Below are 19,005 nucleotides of genomic sequence, written 5' to 3'. Positions count from 1 at the left end.
TTATAAAACAAAAACAAAAACCTGATCAAGCTGTAAAGACTCAGCTGACAGGAAATGATTTTTAATGACTCAGATTAACGGAGGGTGTGGCTCTCAGCCTCTACTGCCCCGCACACCTTCCCGGGGGACTCACATCATCTACCTAAACATCTTTTAAGCAGCAGATGCACAATACAGACTCAATGTATCAGAACCAATGAATAATTTTTTAAATTATCTCCTAAGGTAAAGGAGTATCAATATATTATAGTATTTTAAAAAAAACCTTTTATTTCCCAAATATTAGGGGATTAGTAATACTTATAAGAGATCCAAGTTACCCTGACTCTCACACAGGATTACTCATGTGGCATCACTGTTTAAGCTTTCTTGCAGGACCTAAAAGTTTACAATCACTACTGCATAAAGATGACAATATTTACTTAGGCGGTTTACCTCATGTGCATGTTTGGAAAATGCTTCTGCACTGGTCATCATGCCTGCAGTTTTCTCTTCCAGCTCTCCTAGCCTTTGTCCTCTCTCATCAAGTGCAATCCGTGCTCGGGTCAGCTCTCCCATCACGCCTCCAGCGGCACCTTTCATCCCTTCTATACTCCCTGGCCCGGGAATGTGTTTTGCAAGGCTGCTGGATGCTTTCCCTGCTGAAGCTTCCCCAACTGGGAATTCAAGCCATAGCAATTTAAAACATGTTTTCAATAATTCAAATAGTCACCAAAACTAAATACTTGCATTATATTCTACTGTCATAATTCTTACTAAAAAGGGAGACATATTTGGTCCTGTCATATATATGTATTTGGAGATATTAGCACTTACCCAAGAAAAATGCCTAAGAAAGAGAAAGTGAGAGAGATTGTTACCATGTGCCTTTTGTGTGTGTGTATGTTCCACACAACATGGCACAATTGCATTTATTGACATGGCTGAATTGGAATATTTAAAATGCATGTGACCTCATATCTAATCCATATTAGTGTCTGTTCTAATCTTAGGCCTGACCATTTGCTTAAATTTCTGCCCAGGTATTTATCCCAATTTTCTTTGTTCATCTCAATTGATCAGCCTTTGTAGGCCTCTGGATGTTTTTCTTTCTCTCCCCACTCCCCTAAATACTAGAGAATGGGGTATATGAATATATGAATGATGGACACTAATATACACATGTTAAAATTTTGTGACTTATAAAAGGCTAACAAAATTCTCAGTCACTTACAAAGCTCAGTTTTATTCAATTTCAATGAAGTAAAACATTTTTATTGAAAAATAGCTATCTTGGCAGAAATTTAGTGAGCATTCCCAAGGATGTAACAATGGGATGGAATCTAGATTTCTTTCTAAGTAAGAGCAGATGGAATCTAGATTTTTTTTTTTTTACAAAAAATAAGAGCTGTATATAATTCACATGCCATGAAATTTATCCTTTTAAGTGTACAATTCACTAGTTTTTAGTGTATTCACAAATTTTTGCAACCATTACCACTATCTGATTTTAGAAAATGTTCATTACCCCCAAAAGAAATCTCATACCCATTAGCAGTTACTCTCTATTCCCTCCTTATCCCAGCCCCAGGCAATCATTGATCTATTTTCAGTCTCTCTGAATTAACCTATTCTGGAAAGTTAATATAAATGGAATTATATAATATGTGGCCTTTTTTTGTCTGGCATCTTTCACTTAGGATGTTTTCAAGGTTCATCCACGTAGTAGCATGTATCAGAACTTCATTCCATTTCATGGCCAAATAATATCCATGGTATAAAGACAAAAAGCACCTAGATCTTTTTGCAGAGTTAAGCATTCAAGAGAAAGAGTTTTGATCTGCAAGACCAAATGATGGTGAGATATTCTGGAAAATATATTCTTATCTTTTCTCTAAAAATTGTTCCCTAGTATCTTCTTATTACTTTTCAATTATTGTTTATCAAAGTCTCACTGGTAGATTGTTAAATTTATTTTGTAGCATTGGTAAACCTTGCATTCTGAATAAAGAATTGGTTTCCTAGCTGTGATTAAAGGCAGGCAGATTAAAAAAATTTTTCCAGACTTTAATAACTGAATACCTTCAGCTTGTCATGCAGCTATGGTTTACCTGCAAATGAGATATTTATTAGCTTGCTCCTTATTTGTATAAATTACCTATGTCATTCTTGTTAAACTATTCCCCAATATGAAGTGACCAATTTTATTCATTCTTGGTAAACAGAAATAATTTTTATGGTACTCAAGGAAAGATTCAAATTTTAAGATAAAAGTAAAAAATAACCTACTCCAAGAGCTTGAGATCACATATTACATTGTTACACACACATACACAGAGAAAAACAGGCCTATTTTGAGATATATTTTTATAATCAGGAGTTTACTCACAGAGCTCCTCTCTGTCAAATGTTTGTCCACTTCCACCAAACAGTCCCTTGAGAAATCCTCTATTTTGAGCTTCTGGTGTCTCTATGGGAGTAAACAAATCTCCCAGCATGTCCTGTACAAAATTCAAAGAAAAAAGCATTAGAGAAACTAAAAAACAAATTAATAAATAGAAGGGTAACACTGTATGTTAGAACACCTCATGAGAAAAAGTCTGTTTTCCATATATTTTCCTGATGATTTTTACTTTGCTCACAGTTCTGTCTCTGGCATTTTTCTTCATCTGCTTTTCCTCCCCGTCTCTAGTAACTAACATCCTAAAATTTCTCTTTTTTTCTGTCCTCTACTCTTCTCCCTTTCATTATTAGAAAGCATGGGAAGCTAATATATTCACCTTAGGATTAATTTCCACCTATGATCAATAATTACCAACCTACACTTCTGATCCTTTCTCAATTACCACAGCCTCTTTCCTATCCTGGTTCCCTTCCCTGAATCAAATGTGGTTTGTATGATATAGGAAGCCATTGGTAGTATGTAGAAGATGGTTGGATCTATTTTTATACCAAGTTCAAAGTTAATGAAATGGCTCAAGGTAAATTAAATGAGTCAAAATAGGCAGCTACTATATGGTTAGGTACAATTGTTCTTATTATTTTGAGAGCCTTAGAATGACTGGAGAAATATCTTGTTAGAAATGCAAGGCTGGGTGCAGTGGCTCATGCCTGTAATCCTAGCACTATAGGAGGCCAAGCCTGGAGGATCACTTAAGGCCAGATGTTTGAGACCAGACTGCACAACACATAGCAAGACTACATCACTACAACAAATAATTTAAAAGAAGAAAATGTGTATTTTCAGGCTGTATTCCACACATACTAAATCAGAATCTACATAGATGTGCTCTGGTTGTCTGTATCAGACCTTGTTTTCCAGGTATTTCTAAAGCAGAACAAATTTTCAGAAACATCAGTGTGGGGGAAGGAACTTAGATCAACAGTCAGGAGATTTGTAACCTCATATCAGTTTGTCTATGAACTTCCTGTATGACTTTAACTTCATCAACTCCCCTTACCTCTATGTACTAGACCTGTGTTCTTCCTCCTGAAGCCGTTCTCTTTGGAAATAGCAGCACTCTCTCTTTGGTTCCCCAAGCCAGAAGCCCAGAAATAACTAATAATTCCTTCCTCTCACTTTTATATTAAATAATCCTCAAATCCAAGTGATTACACTTTATAGCTATTGGATCTTTTAACTTTTCTCCATCTTCACTATTGGCTTATTTTAAGACACTGTAAATTTTGGCCTTAATTATTTCAAAAAGCCTTCTAATTGTTTTCCCTACCTTCAGTTTTGCTTCCTCAAAACCAGCTGCCATACTATAACCAGAATATTTGTGGGTTTTTTTCTTTTCTTTTTTCTTTTTTTTTTTTGAGACAGAGTCTCACTCTGTTGCTCAGGGTAGAGTGCTGTGATGTCAGCCTAGCTCACAGCAACCTCAAACTCCTGAGCTCAAGCGATCCTCCTGCCTCAGCCTCCCGAGTAGCTGGGACTACAGGCATGCGCCACCGTGCCTGGCTAGTTTTTTCTATATATTTTAGTTGGCCAATTAATTTGTTTCTATTTTTAGTAGAGACGAGGTCTCACTCTTGCTGAGGCTGGTTTCGAACTCCTGACCTTGAGTGATCTGCCCGCCTTGGCCTCCCAGAGTGTTAGGATTACAGGCGTGAGCCACCGCACCTGCACCCCCCCCCCAGAATATTTGTTTTAATAAACAAATCTGCTAAAACTTTTCAATGACTTCCTACTGCCCTTAGGATAAATGTTAGATCCCCAAAGGAGCTTATAAGGGGCTTCAAGATCTGCTCTTGAGAATCCTCCAGCACCATACCTCCACTCTTTTCACTTCCAGATTCTGCACTTTCTTGGCAGTTTCCTTAACCCTGAAGCTTTCACATGCCACTACTTCTGTCTACCAGGGGTCCTCAAATTTTTTAAATAGGGGGCCAGTTCACTGTCCCTCAGACTGTTGGAGGGCCAGACTATAGTTTAACAAAAACTATGAACAAATTTCTACACACACTGCACATATCTTATTTTGAAGTAAAAAAACAAACAGGTAAAAACACCTGCATGTGGCCCGCGGGCCGTAGTTTGAGGACGCCTATCTAGACTGTCTTCACCTTTTTCATCCCTAGCCTTCAGAAGTCGGTTGTGCCCATAATCCTTCTCTAACTACCACCTCCCTCCTGCTCCATCAACCCAGATGCCTTACTATACACCTCCCAGCACCAGCACAGCATACATGGCAGTTTCCACAGAGTGCTGTGGTTGTCTGTTTACTTATCTCTCCTCACTAGCAGGTAGGGACTTGTATCTTGTTTTTTATTGTGTTCCTAGAGTCTAGCCAAGTACCAGGCATATAATAAAAACTCAATAAATATTTGTAGAATAATGATAATGATATTTATTATTTGCCTTTAAAAACTTACTATATTCCAGGTACTATGCTCAGTGCTTTATATGAATTTCTTACTCAATTCTGATAAGGTAGAGCACGCAGGTGAGTAAAACACCCAAAGTCACAGAAATGGGGGAGCCAAAATACAACTCAAATAGTTCAGAGCCTACACTCTTAACCTTTATATTATAATGAATGTGTTTTAGTTTTCTTATTTGTAAAATGAGGGTGTTGAACCCATTAAATCTCTAAGATGAGCTTTTAAAAGAATGTGACCATTCTTACTTACCAAGGTTAGATAGATAGACTTTTATATCTATCCTGTTTCTAGGCTATGCTTACTACTTCTATGAAAGACAAATGCTCAGTTCTCACCTATAGGATATATATTTATTTTGTGTGGCATTTAGTCAAAATTAAGTTTTTTTCAGAGAAGTCCATGAACTCCCTGGACTGTATGCAAAATTTTTGTGTGTACGTACGTATTTCCCACCTGGGGGGAGAGTTTATAATCTTTCAGAAGATCCTCCATGGGTAAAAACAAATAAAAAGATTAAGAATATGAATGATCTTCACATTTAATCCCTCTTATTATTTCTTTGTATATCTAAAGCCATCTAGAAGTCAGTAGGGTCACAATGAAGAACATATATTTAAAACATGTTGTAGGGAGGTCATATTTATTATCTGACCTAATAATATTTTAGCTTTTAGATATCTCTTATTCTAACAACCATGTCCAGAGGAAATGTACTTCCTGACCTACCTGTAGATTATCACACATTTCTTGGCTGTATGTTAACCGCTGAATTTCGGTAGGAGAGACGAGGTATAACGCCTGTCCTTCATTGGTAAAACAAAATGTTCGTGCTATCCTCATGTCTGTCAGTGGCAAATAATTAACATCCAACATTGGGCGAAGACTAGGTAGGCTGAATGGAAAAAGTAAAGCCACATTTGCTGTTAAAAGCAGATCCTTATATCAAAATAGTAATTCTAATACCATCTCATTATGGTTGTTTCCTTTTATCCTCTTGAAGTTTCAGTGGTAATAAACTAGGTTTCTACATAAAATCATATACACAAAAAATCATGGGCACAGTTTTTCTATCATAATCCTTGAAGATGCTTAGCAAATGTCTTTGAAGGATTAAATGCAGTTGCCAGAAATTTCAGGGGCAGTTTTTACAGCATTTCAGAGGTATCTACAATATTATTGCCTTTGGTTTTGTCAGAAACATCATAGCTAGAAAGTGTCTGAGTGCATACTTGGTCTATGGCATCTCTTTCAGGCAGAACTCCTAAGTCTGAGGAGGTCATGCACTGACAGAGATGTGGGGTGGGTCCACTTCACTGTTCCCAGGAATTGAGTGGCTTTGATCCCCACTCCTTTATTCACTCTAGACACAGGAAATGAAAATTATCTATAACTTAGGACAACTGCATTAAAGGCATGATTAATGAATAAACACGGCCCAGGCTGTAAGGGAATGAAAAGAAATTATAAATAATGGATCATAATTTGCACATCTAAATGAATATCACACATCTGAAGTGTCTTACCCCATGGCTATATGCTTATTCTAATGTTGTAGCTAATAATTTTGCTAAAATATTCATCAGAATGTCTCTTTGGATACTGTTGTTAGGACGAGTTTTACAAACCACTGAAGGAAGCCAGTCTCATTGCTTTTTAATCACACCTCTAATACCAAAAGGAAAAAGATAAACTTGTAATTAAATTTCAAGTTCTGAGACCATTCTACTGATTCTAAGTGTGCACAATGATTTCAAATTATCCCAGATCATAAAACCAGTATCTTGGGGGAAAAAACGTACTGATTTCTCTTACCAAAGTAATTTATAACTATACTTTGAGCTCTAAAAGTTTGCCATATAAAATGGGACCTGAAATTTGTACTATCGGAATAAGCTTTTCATGAAGTTCCAGCACTGTGTTGACCAATACGGAAGCCACTAACCACATGTGGCTACTGAGCAGTTAATATTCGGCTATTATGAATTGAGATGTGCTATAAGTATAAATTACACACTGGATTCTAAAGACCTGCTATGAATAAAGAATTGTCTACTATCTAAAAAAGATATAAAATATTATCTGTTATAGCACTTCAGGGAAGTAAACTCCTTAAGATATTATTCCAAAACAAACCCATTTCAATTGTCTTCCATGATATATTCAGTCAAATTAATGGGTAGAGTTGAGGAAGAGGTTTCAACTGACATTTCTGATCAGCTACACATTATCTATGTTGTATAATAAAAGTAAGCCAAGAAAAGAAAAGAAAAAAGGTATAATCACTTCAGGTAGGAAAAGGGAAAGAGCAAGTAAATTGTTACATGCTAGGAATCAATTGCTTCTAATGCCAGAAAAAAAAAGATTCTCTTTTTTGCAGGACACGTCAGTAAAGAAGTTGAGTCAGATAACTAAAAGTAGTTCTCACAAAAAATGGCCGTTATAGACCAATTTGAGAATTCACATACAGATAAGCCTCTTGCAGCCTTCTCTACTCTCAAAAGTGCTTTTTTAGGTCTGGGTACTTAGGACCTAAGCAATCTTTAGCTACCTGTTATCTATCAGAAAACCAGGACTTGAGAAGACTGGGCTCAGGACAGTGGTATTTTGATAGGGTCTGCAAAGATCCTAGGAATATACCTAGCATGGGAAAATGAACAAGGCCAGGGGCATGCTAATTTGTAGGATTCCTTTCTTCAAGACACACAGCACAGTACATATCATTATTTCCTATCCACACTTTGTATATGGATTACTAAAATCATGTACAAACATTTCCTTTTCAAATATTTCTGCAGATCCTCAGGAATATAGGAAGAGCTTCTACTATGACATAATATCAAAGTAACCATTATCAAGTAAAGCAGCTTTTACAAAGGACAAAGAGAAACAGATTACTGTCTTAATGACTCTTGTTGTTTTTAAAAATCTCATGTTTTCATTTCTCAAGAAATCTCTCTGCATAAATGTAAATGGTAGTACATACTCATTTAAATAGAAGTTAATTGGGGGGTATACATAATACCACTTGAGAAATCAAAACCATTAACATTTTGGAAACACAGGGTAAATAATCACTAACAAGCTGAAATTCCAGTTGTGGCATAAGAGTTTAATAATGTAAAACAAATTTTGAGTGACTAAATGCTAGCTTAGGGGAGGGGGAGGTGTATGTGTGAGATACACCTTTTTTTTCAAATATACATTTTTGTTTTGAAAACTAAGAAATGTCTAGGAGTTAAATCATTTTCAAACAAGACTGAAATGATCTTATTGGAAATTTCTAAAAATAGTTTGAGAAAGGGAAAACCAGATAAAGAGAAAGAATCAGAAATATATGAGAGAATGAACAAACCATAAAGGAATTGCTTTTATTTTTTCAAAACTTTCTCCTTCTGCTTTTGACAAAATCTGCTTTTGTCTCCCCTATCAAAACAACAACAACTAAAAAATACAATAAAAACAAATCACTCTCAAAACCTAGTTTCACTCTGGAACTACTTTCTTGTCTCTCATCTCTCTTTTTACCATAAAAATTCCTAGAGAATAATCTATACAAGGGTAAAGGACCAGATAGAAAATACTTTAGGCTTCATAAGCCAGATAGCCTCTTTTGCAACTTATTCAATTCTACCTTGTAGTAGAAAAGCAGCCACAGTCCATGTATAGACAAATGGGTGTGGCTATGCTCCAAAAAAATTTTATTTATGGACACTGAAATTTGAATTTAATACAATTTTAAAATATCATGAATATTCTTCTTCTCTGATTTTTTTCAACTATATAAAAAAATAATAACCATTCTTAGCTTGCAGGCTGTACAAAATCAGATGGGGACATGTGAGTAGATTTGGTCTATGGGTTATAGTTTGCCAACCCCTGTCCATACCACTGCTTCTATTCTTGTCCCCTTCAAAATTAGCTTTTGCCTCCACTATGCTACTAAGATTTGATTTCTCACAGATCATTAATATCCTACTAGTTGCAAGATCTAGTGTTTTTTTCTTATACTCAAATATATACTCTGCTATATTTTACTACCTATTGACCACCTCCTTTGTTCTGATATTCTGCTCTCCTTTTTCTTTCATGAAGTTAATCCATTCTGGTCCTTTCCCTATCTTTCTAATGACTCTTCAGTCTCCTATGTTGGATCCTCTTCTTTCTTTCACTATATAAATGTAGAGATACTGCAGGCTTCTATCCTCAGCTCAATCTATTTCTCATTTCTTTTTATAGTATCTTTTTTGATGATCTCATTCATTGTCATAACTTTTATTAATGTATTTACATAGACAACTTCCAAGCTGGATCTGCTACCTATATTTGTTTAAGAGCCCAGATCTTAAATTGCTTGCTAAACTTTCTGGATGACTTATAAGCACCTCAAATTTCAAATATACATTCTTAGTTTCTTCCCAAATTTCTCATTATCAGCTTTTCCACATATTTCTGACTTTGCTGTATGTTAATGGTATTACTGTTATTCAGGTTCCCAAAAAGTTTTTTTAACCTTTCAGTTCTCTTCTAATCCCCAAATTTAACAATCTCCATTACCATTCATAACCAATCAGCTTTGTATTTAGTAAGTTTCCCTCCATTATCCCTCATACCTGTTCCCTCCTTGCTTTCTATATAGCTACCACTTTAGTTCAAAAGCCTATCCCAACTCACCCTCCATATTATTTCTTAAGGCATACCTAGATAAAGTTAATTATCTGGTTTAAAATCCGATTTCCTATTAATTGGGTAATGCCAGACTTTTAGCTTGACATTCAAGGTCTTGAACAAATTGCTTTAATCTATCTCTCCAGGTTACTTTCTTCCCAGCAACTCTTCTTTTTAATACATGTTCAACTATCCTGTGACTTTGAAGTCCAAGGAATTAGTTTGTGACTAGAAAATTCAATCCTATATTTCCTCTGTTGAAATTTATATTTTCTTTGTGTTATAATTACTTGTGAACCTGTTTTATCTCAACAATTAGGAAGTAAACTTCTTAAGGGTTAGGACCATGATTTACTAATTTTTATATCCTTCCCAAGCCTAGCATAATGCTGAACTACCTCAATGATCTTTGGAACCAGGTGAGATACTTCTTCATAGTTTATGGTCATTAACTGTTTGCTGAATTAATGAAACTCATTAGGTAATAGCTTTTCAGCTTACAAATTTTATTTAATTTCACTAAAAGTAGAATGAAATCTCTTAGCTGATATCTTATTTTTAAAGTGTCTGATGACTTTTAGTGTACTGTTCAGTGTTAGCCTCATTTTTCCTAGATTTGCAACCTCAGGCAAATTATGTAACTTTAATTTATTAACATGTGTAAAATAGAGGACAAAAATAATACTTTATTTTACTATATCCTAGAGAAGCTGTAAGGATCAAATAATATTCTGTATGTCAAATTCTTGGGTGAAGTATGAAACATAGTAAAAGTAACAGTTAACTTCTTTTCATTCTACCTTATTCATCTTTTATTTCCCAGGCCTAGTATAGCATCTGGGAGATAACATATGCTTAATAATTGCTTGTTGAATGAATATATGAATGACCAAGAAATCATTCTTTCCTTAGATTCCTTGATGTTAATTAGAATATATATTTCATTCACAATGCCAACCATTTTTAGCAACAACCCAAAACTCTTATTAAATTGAACACTAAAACATCCACAAGCATAATAAAACAATGATCTCAGGTTGCTTATTGATAACATCTTGCACATTACACATGTACTTTTCAGAATTGTACCTTGCTGGCATTGTTTTATCAAGTAATTTATAAAGAAGAGAAGTACCTCATTATCATGATATGTCCATTAGCACAAAAGCATGCCAAGCAAGCACTGTTACACATGACCACCACATCTGCTTGTAGAATAAAAGATGTCTCGGTGATGTTATGAACATAAAGGCAAGTCTGAGAAGGCAGTGAAAAGACTTTGGCTTGTTTTTCTGAGCAGATTACTGTATACTGATGATATCCTACTTCCTGGGATGCAGAGGATGAGTTCATGACCACTTTTCTTCTCCAAGATTTTTCATTTTCATCTATATTGTTTGGATCCCTCCAAACTTCATATGGAGGTTGCATTAATCCACCAGTTCGGTCCATACAGGAGAATGTTAGTACAGCTCCTTTCAATGAGAGGAATGTACCTATAAAAACAATTTCATATCATTGGCGCATGAAATATTTTCTAAAGCATATATGGGCAATGAAAGCTTTCTATTACAATAATTTATACCAAGTGCTATAATATTGTGCCAATGTATATAAATTAATAGATTTATGATTTCATCTGTTGCAATAACTTAGAATCATACAATGTTAGGTCTGAGAGGAATCTAGACATCAACTTGTCTCATTATATTAGTAAAAAATAAGACCCAGAAAAATTATAAGACTTAAGCCAGGTCACATAGCAAGTTAGTTTAGAGTTTAGAAGTGAGGTTTTCTGATTTCTAATCTAGGATTCTTTCATTATACAGTAATACAGTCCCCCTAAAATTTTTTTTAAAAAGAAAATTTTTAAAAATGTGTAATTTTTATTAGCTAAAATAACTTCAGCTGAAAGAATAATCACACCATCTGATTTCATTTTCTTATTTCATGTGCTCATTTGCTAGAAAATGCTTTTTCTTTCTTCTGAAATTGAACACTCAGAATAAATTTCATGAAATTTCAATATCTAGAGTTCATGTTAACAATTTTAATTATATAAAAAAGATAAAATGACTACCTTCAGCTCTTTGGCAGGCTTATGCATCTTTATAGCAAAAAGGAGTTTAACTTACCTGGATTCTCCAAGGTTGAATATCCATGCCAGATTATTACCTATGGGGGATATTCACCAGTCTTGGAGGACAATATACTTAAAGCCTAGGCAAGAACTTGGGTTATATTGACCTTTGAACATTTCCAAGCTCTTCTTCCCTAAGTAGTGCCCTAATAGCCTTTTCTTTCATTTGTCCTTTGACATCATGCAGAAAGTGTGTTAACTCAGGCTGATATAACTCAAGAGTATACATGTGACAGAAACTTGAAAAGGGAAAGGTAGCATAAAAATATAATCATTTAAAAAATACCTAAGTATGTAATTAAGTACTTAAGTAAATAATTTAAATTACTTAAAATTTATCAAATTCAAAAAAATACCTTTGAATGATCTAACATCTCAGTTGTGTTTATAAATTCACCTTAAAACTAAGAAACCTATCAATATCCTCTAAGGCAGCAGTTTCCAACCTTTTTGGCACCAGGGACCCTTTCCATGGAAGACAATTTTTTCACGGACCAGGTGTGGGGGAAGAGGATGGTTTGGGGATGATTCAAGCATATTACATTTATTGTTTACTTTATTTCTATTATTATTACATTATAATATATAATGAAATAATTATACAACTCACCATAGGTTGCAGACCCCTACTGTAAGGTTAACTGAAGAGGACAGGGGAGCAGAGGTTTAGATGCTTCGTTCTAACGGTCAAGTGTATAAAAGAACATCTCCCTCAAAACGCCAAAAGCTATGAAGAATGCTTTAACTGGAACTAATCTAGGATTGATCCTGCTATACTATAAAACCTTTTTATAACTACCTGCCATGAAAAGACTTTTCTAAGTATAAATATTTTGCACCTTTGATTTAGAGATGGCCAGTAGTAGGCTAAAAAGAGAAGAAATCCACATTTTGGAAACTGTTTTACTCATAGCTGTTGCATATAAGCTGTTGGCATCAAAATGAATTCTCAATAAGTTGCCCTTGCCAAAATAGCTGCTGTGTTACTACTCATTTGTAGTATAAAAATGCTTTTATTATATTCTGTTCATTAGGTTTATTCAAGGTTTAAGTTTTCCCAAAAGTGTATTATTATTTTTTATGATTCTACTTTTTATCTTTCCTACCTGGAAAAAAAAAAACACTTTTAAGTAAATCTAAATTACAAGCTGCTACTATTTCAGAGATACACTTTGGAACAAAGTAAGATTAAACTTAAGGGTTTCTATAATAAGATATTAATTTAGTTTACAGTAAATAATTCACATAGTTAATTAGGACTTTCCTAATTAGAAAAGGAGGTTTCACTGGCTAGAAATTTACTTTACTCTAGCTTTCCAAATAACCAGCTTTCCCCACGATAGCCTGAAGACATTCAATTAACAAGTATTTATAGTATTGAGTGCCTACTATGTGTTTTAGGCTTTGTTTTAGACACAGGAAATATAATAGTGAATAAAAAAGACAAAAATTTCTGCCTTCATAGAACTTACTTTCTATGGTAGAGATAGACTTTATATGTTAAATAATTATATCAGATAGAATAAGTAATCATAAAATATTAGATAGAACCAAGGAAAAAACTAATACAGAAACAGAGATAGGAACTGTAAGGGAAAGGTAGTTACATCCTGGGCATCCATCTACCAGACTTCAAGCTTTACTACAAAGCTATAGTAACCCAAACAGAATAGTATTAGCACAAGAACAGAGACATAGCTCACTGGAACAGGACTGAGAACACAGATATAAAACCATCCTCCTATATCCATCTGATCTTTGACAAAGCAGACAAAAATATACATTGGGGAAAAGAATCCCTAGTCAATAAATGGTGCTGAGAAAACTGGATAACCACATGCAAAAGATTGAAACTGGATTCCCACATCTCACCTTTTACAAAAATCAACTCATGATGGATAACAGACTTAAACCTATGGCATGAAACTATAAGAATTTTAGAAGAAAATGTTGAGAAAACTCTTGTAGACATCAGCCTAGGCAAAGAATTTATGAAGAAGAACCCCAAAGCAATCACAGCAGCAACAAAAATTAAATGGGACCTGATCAAATTAAAAAGCTTCTGCATAGTCAAGGGAACTACCATTAGAATGAACAACCTACAGAATGGGAGAAAATATTTGCATGGTATACATCCAATAAAGGGCTGATAACAAGAATCTATATAGAACTTAAGAAAATTAACAAGAAAAAATCAAACAAACCCATCAAAAAGTGGGCAAAGGACAGGTATTGAAACTTTTCAAAAGAATACAGAATGGCCAGCAAACATAAAAAAGTGCTCAACATCTCTTGTCTTTAAGGAAATACAAATCAAAACTACAATGAGATATCATCTAACTCCAATGAGAATGACCTTTATCAAAAAGTCTCAAAACAACAAATACTGGTGTGGCTATGGAGAGATAGGCACACTCCTACACTGCTGGTGGGACTGCAAATTAGTATAACTGCTGTGGAAAGTAATTTGGAGGTATCTCAAAGAACTAAAAATAGAAATACCATTTGATCTAGCAATCCCACTACTAGGCATCCACTCAAAGGAAAAAAAAATACATCCTATAATAAAGACATTTGCACTCAAATGTTTATAGCCGCACAACTCACAAATGCAAAGATGTGGAAACAACTCAAGTGCCCACCAATACGTGAGTGGATTAGTAAAATGTGGTATATGTATACCATGGAATACTGCTCAACTACAAAAGACAATGGTGAACTAGCATATTTTATGTTATCCTGGATAGAGCGTGAGCCCATCCTTCGAAGTGAGGTATCACAAGAATGGAAAAACAAGCTCCACATGTGCTCCACATGTACTCCCCATCGAATTGGTACTAACTGATCAACACTAATGTGCTCACATGGAGGTAGTATTCATTGGGTGCTGGTCAGGTGTGAGGTAGGTGGTGGGTGTGGGTAAACTCAAAACTAATTGAGGCGGAGTACACTGAATGGGGGAAGGGCACACTTGTAGCCCTGGCTTGGGCCAGGCAAAGGCATTATATGTAATCAAAATGTTTGCACCCCCATAATATTCTGAAATAAAAGAAAGATACATAAGTTCTAGAGATCTCCTGTGCAATATCGTGCCTATAGATAATATCGTATTGCACACTTAACAGTCTATTAAGAGGTTAAATATATTAAGTGTTCTGATCATAATTTTTTTTTTTTAAAGAAAAGAACTGAAACAACTTGTTGAGCATGGTTTATGTGCTTAACACTTTACATAAATTTCATGAAATCTTCCCAAGAACCACTCAGGGGGAGCTGTCTTAGATTTTTTTTTTTTTTTTTTTTTATGATGCTGAAGCCAAAAGAAGATAAATAACTATCCCAAGTCACTGAAGCAGAAATTGACAGAGCTGTAATCTAAACCCCTAGCTTTCTGAATCTAAAACTTACATAGTTTGTGTTTTTGTTTCTAAAACTACACCTTATGGCTTCGCAAGAAATAATATCAAATTGGGAAGTAAATAATTCTGATACTTTATTTCTTCTGATTTTTCCTGACCATGAGAAAATGCAAGAATAGTTCTGAATGACTGAAAGTTAAGCAGAAACAATTTAAGGTACGTTTCATACTTACATGTAACACTATGCTTTTGAAAATTCAGTCTTAATTAAAAGTTATAACCTTTCCTATTCATTTGAAAAGAAATTTTCTTTACTTTCAATTTGTATTTCCACCGTTCAAGATTATTTCTTCCATTTCAGGCTTTTCTTATGTGAAACAGAAAGGTTTTGTTTTGTTATGTGTTTGGCTTAATCTAAAAAAAAAGATGTGAAATACCTCAAGACTACACTCTCAAGTAAGGATGTATGTAATTGACAAATAGTTTTTCAATGTTTGTCAGGCACATATTTAAAGAGTTACTTACTATTTCCATTATGTTAAGAATAGAACTATATATCTAGTTCATTGACTTTTCACAAAAAATAATAATACATTTTCACATCTATCCATATAAGAGGTCCTATTCTGGCAAAAGTCTATATGATAAAAGAGTAAGTGATATTTCATTTGTTTTTGATAGTACCTGGAGAGAATTTCATTGTTCTTCAATAAATTAAAGATATCTAAAAATCTTAATAGCTTCCTTTATGTGTTAGCCTGGCTTTTAAGGATTTAGACAGATTCCAAACTCTACAACCAGTTGTTTCAAGTGAAATTATTAGGTTATTAACATCTTATGGAATGTCTGATTTCCTTAAGCACTAAGTTTGACAGTTGCTATCTATGACATTTCACTTTGACACTTTTTTTTATTGTGCATCCTCATTCTTTCAAATGCCCATTTTGGCTTGTGATTATTTTTTTAGAACAATTTTTGTGAAACCATGGATAAGTCAAAAATTCATGTTATTTTTAAATATGAGTTCCATCGTGGAACCAATGCAGCATAGACAGCTCAAAATATCAAGAAGTTTTTGGGAAGGGTGTGGCTAATGAAAGCATAGTACATTGATGGTTTGAGAAGTTCCATTCTGGTGATTTTAATTTTGAAAATGAGCCATGTGGGTGATTGGAGAACAAGATGGATAATGATGAGCTGAAAGCTGTAGTGGAAGTGAATCTATCTCAACCTACACATGGATTAGCAGTAAGGTTTGACAATACTATTCCAACAATACTGGACCATTTGAAACAAATGGGCAAGATAAGGAAGCTGTATAGATGGGTTCTTCATGAATTAAATGATCGTCAGAAGATAATTGTCTTGAAGCTTTCCTTTCTTTGCTGTCATGATACAAAGGCGAACAATTTCTATACCATATTGTTACATATGATGAATAATGGATTTTTTTTTGACAATTGCAGGCATTCGGGACAATGGTTGGATCAAGATAAAGTGCTGAAACACAGTCCAAAACCAAATATTCATTAAAAATAAAAGCTGATAGTGTCTGTTTGGTGGTCCAGCGCTGGTATTATTCACTACAGCTTCATGAAACTTGGTCATCGATTACAGTGGATGTCTACTGCAACCAATTGGATGAAATGACGAGAATGCCATTGTGATTAAGCAGCTGATATTGGTCAATAGAGATAAGCCAATCCTCTTGTAAGATCACATGTCACAACAAATAATATTGCTCAAACTACAGAAGCTACACTTGGAAACTCTCTGTCATCCATCATATTCACCAGACCTTCACCAACTGACTACCACTTCTTCTAAGCCTTGGAAGGAAAAATATTCAATTCTCAACAAGCTGTGGAAAACACCTTTTGCAATTTCATTGCCACTCATTCTCCAGGCTTCTTTGCTGCTGGCATAAGCAAGCTACCGTTAAGTTGGCAAAACTGTGTCAATAGTTTAGGAACATACTTTGATTAATTGTACTCCTTGTTTGAGATATAATAAAATAAACTTTTGATTTGAAATCGGACATTTCATATTTACTGACCTAATATAGCCATTTTGGGGAAAATATAGTTTTTACAAACAAACGCAACTAGTAATAACAATTTTAAATATCTAACAATGCTGCTATATATCAAAACCTATAAATAGGGAGTACATATATTGATTATTCTGTATGAGGCCATGATTATTCTTGCTCAGTCAAATATAACCATTATGTTTGGTTGAACTATGGTTCTATTATATTAGGTTTTACTGCAGTTTTTAAGAGTTACAATGCATGAATTTCACAAGTATGCTTGAAATATACACATACACATATTGAAAGGTTCTAAGTAAATAATACTTTAATATAATAGAGTTTTTTTATCAATGTTTAGACTTAAAATTAAAAATAATATCTTCTCATTTCAATAAGTGATTTCCAGACAAAGCATGTTAACTAATTTCATATTGTTTCTGTGAGGTATCACAGAAACCCATTTTCATATTTACATAAATTACTTTTCTAGTTCTTCATCAGAGAGTTGGACTTTAAAGGAACAAGTTTAACATAGGAAACAGGGCTGGGACAAGTCTAGAGTATAGAGGGTAGGTCCAAGAGATATTTCTCTCAGTAGGCAAAGGCCAATACAACAATAGTGGAAGAAAGGAATACAAAAAAGGGGAAAAGATCATCTCTGGTATACTTTGTATAGGCTTAATGTTGAAAAAACACAAAAATATATCCAAACTTATATAATATATAATTAAAAACTGAATTAGTAAATTAAAATCGTATTTTAGCATACAAAGAAGCAAAGTCTATAAAGAAAATATAAGGTAAATACATTTACATGAATCTTTATCTGTTTTACATTTTTAATTTTTCTTTATCAGCTTATCTTTTAAGTCAAGCATCACACATATGACCTCTATCTATAACTCCTGAAAGCACAAGCCATGTCTAGACAGACTCAGGCTAAAAAGTCTTTGTGAGCATTTGTACTTGCTCTTTATCTAAGCTTAGAAATATACAACTTTGTTGGTATATTAATTATTGATAGTATTAATAATACTTAGTAGAATGAACTTAATGATAGCTATTCCAATTTCTGCTTATTTTCCAATAAACTGTTTAGGCAATGTTTCTAATGTTGGCTTTGCTACATTTATTAATCTGTACTTGCCCTCTTTCTGTCTTACCCTTAAGATGTGCTAGACACTGTTCTGGGGTCCAAGGCAGATTTATTATGAAGGTAATAAAGTTTAAGCTTCAGGGCCCTTCACTTGCATTGGTTCCGTGGCCCAGAAAGGGACCTTAATAGTATGTTAATATGTTCAGATATTTTTACAAAGTTTGTGAAATTAAATGATTTTAACCACAATCATTTAAAACTCCTTTTTCCATTCAAAATTTCCTCTAGTTTGGTGACATTATTGTGTACAGGTACTTCAGGGATCTGGGGAAGGGGAAATTGAGATGAAGCACATTTAGTTTGGATTTCGTGAGATATATTTAGGTGGTTCACGGTCACTACTGAGTGTAGGTTACTGATAGTCTTCAGGTATAGAAATGGCTCCCAGGAAAAGTACTACTACCCTGATGCAACTCAGCATCATTTTGACATAGTATGCACTGGGCTGCAGGCCATATTGCAAATGCATATTATTTCAACCTTAGGGGTATATGCATAATATACAACAAACAAGATTTAAAATATATGTAGCCAAAAATTAGTCTATAGAAAATTCTTTCAAATCTTACAGCTCACACAAGGAACTTGATATGAGTTTTCCTAAATTTGACAACAAACCTAAAATTTCACATGACATTTACTAATGATAGATGATTAAGAGGTGGCAAAGACAGAAAAGGAAAGTGAAAAATGAAGACTGGCTAGACCAGAGACTTTGCACCAGGAAGTAACAGGAAATAAGATTAGAGAGAGAGAGTAGGGCTGAATTCATAGAAACCACTGA

At 34.3% G+C, this 19,005-nt stretch overlaps 1 protein-coding gene across 7 annotated transcripts in view; it reads right to left on the bottom strand.

The window, feature by feature from the left end:
• STXBP5L (syntaxin binding protein 5L) overlaps window positions 1–19,005 on the bottom strand; it is a 346,530-nt gene that overhangs the window by 9,435 nt on the left and 318,090 nt on the right. For all 7 annotated transcript variants that reach the window (XM_076001837.1, XM_076001841.1, XM_020287216.2 and 4 more), the window contains 4 exons: window positions 10,667–11,027; window positions 5,593–5,758; window positions 2,369–2,480; window positions 436–656 (listed from right to left, as the gene is read on the bottom strand). In XM_076001837.1, the coding sequence (XP_075857952.1) occupies window positions 436–656; window positions 2,369–2,480; window positions 5,593–5,758; window positions 10,667–11,027 (860 nt within the window). The remainder of the gene's footprint in view (window positions 1–435; window positions 657–2,368; window positions 2,481–5,592; window positions 5,759–10,666; window positions 11,028–19,005) is intronic.

This window comes from Microcebus murinus, chromosome 1 (assembly GCF_040939455.1).
Source record: "Microcebus murinus isolate Inina chromosome 1, M.murinus_Inina_mat1.0, whole genome shotgun sequence".
NCBI lineage: Eukaryota > Metazoa > Chordata > Mammalia > Primates > Cheirogaleidae > Microcebus > Microcebus murinus.
Note: the sequence above shows the minus strand (reverse complement) of the source record. Positions and strands in the feature narration are given on the sequence as shown.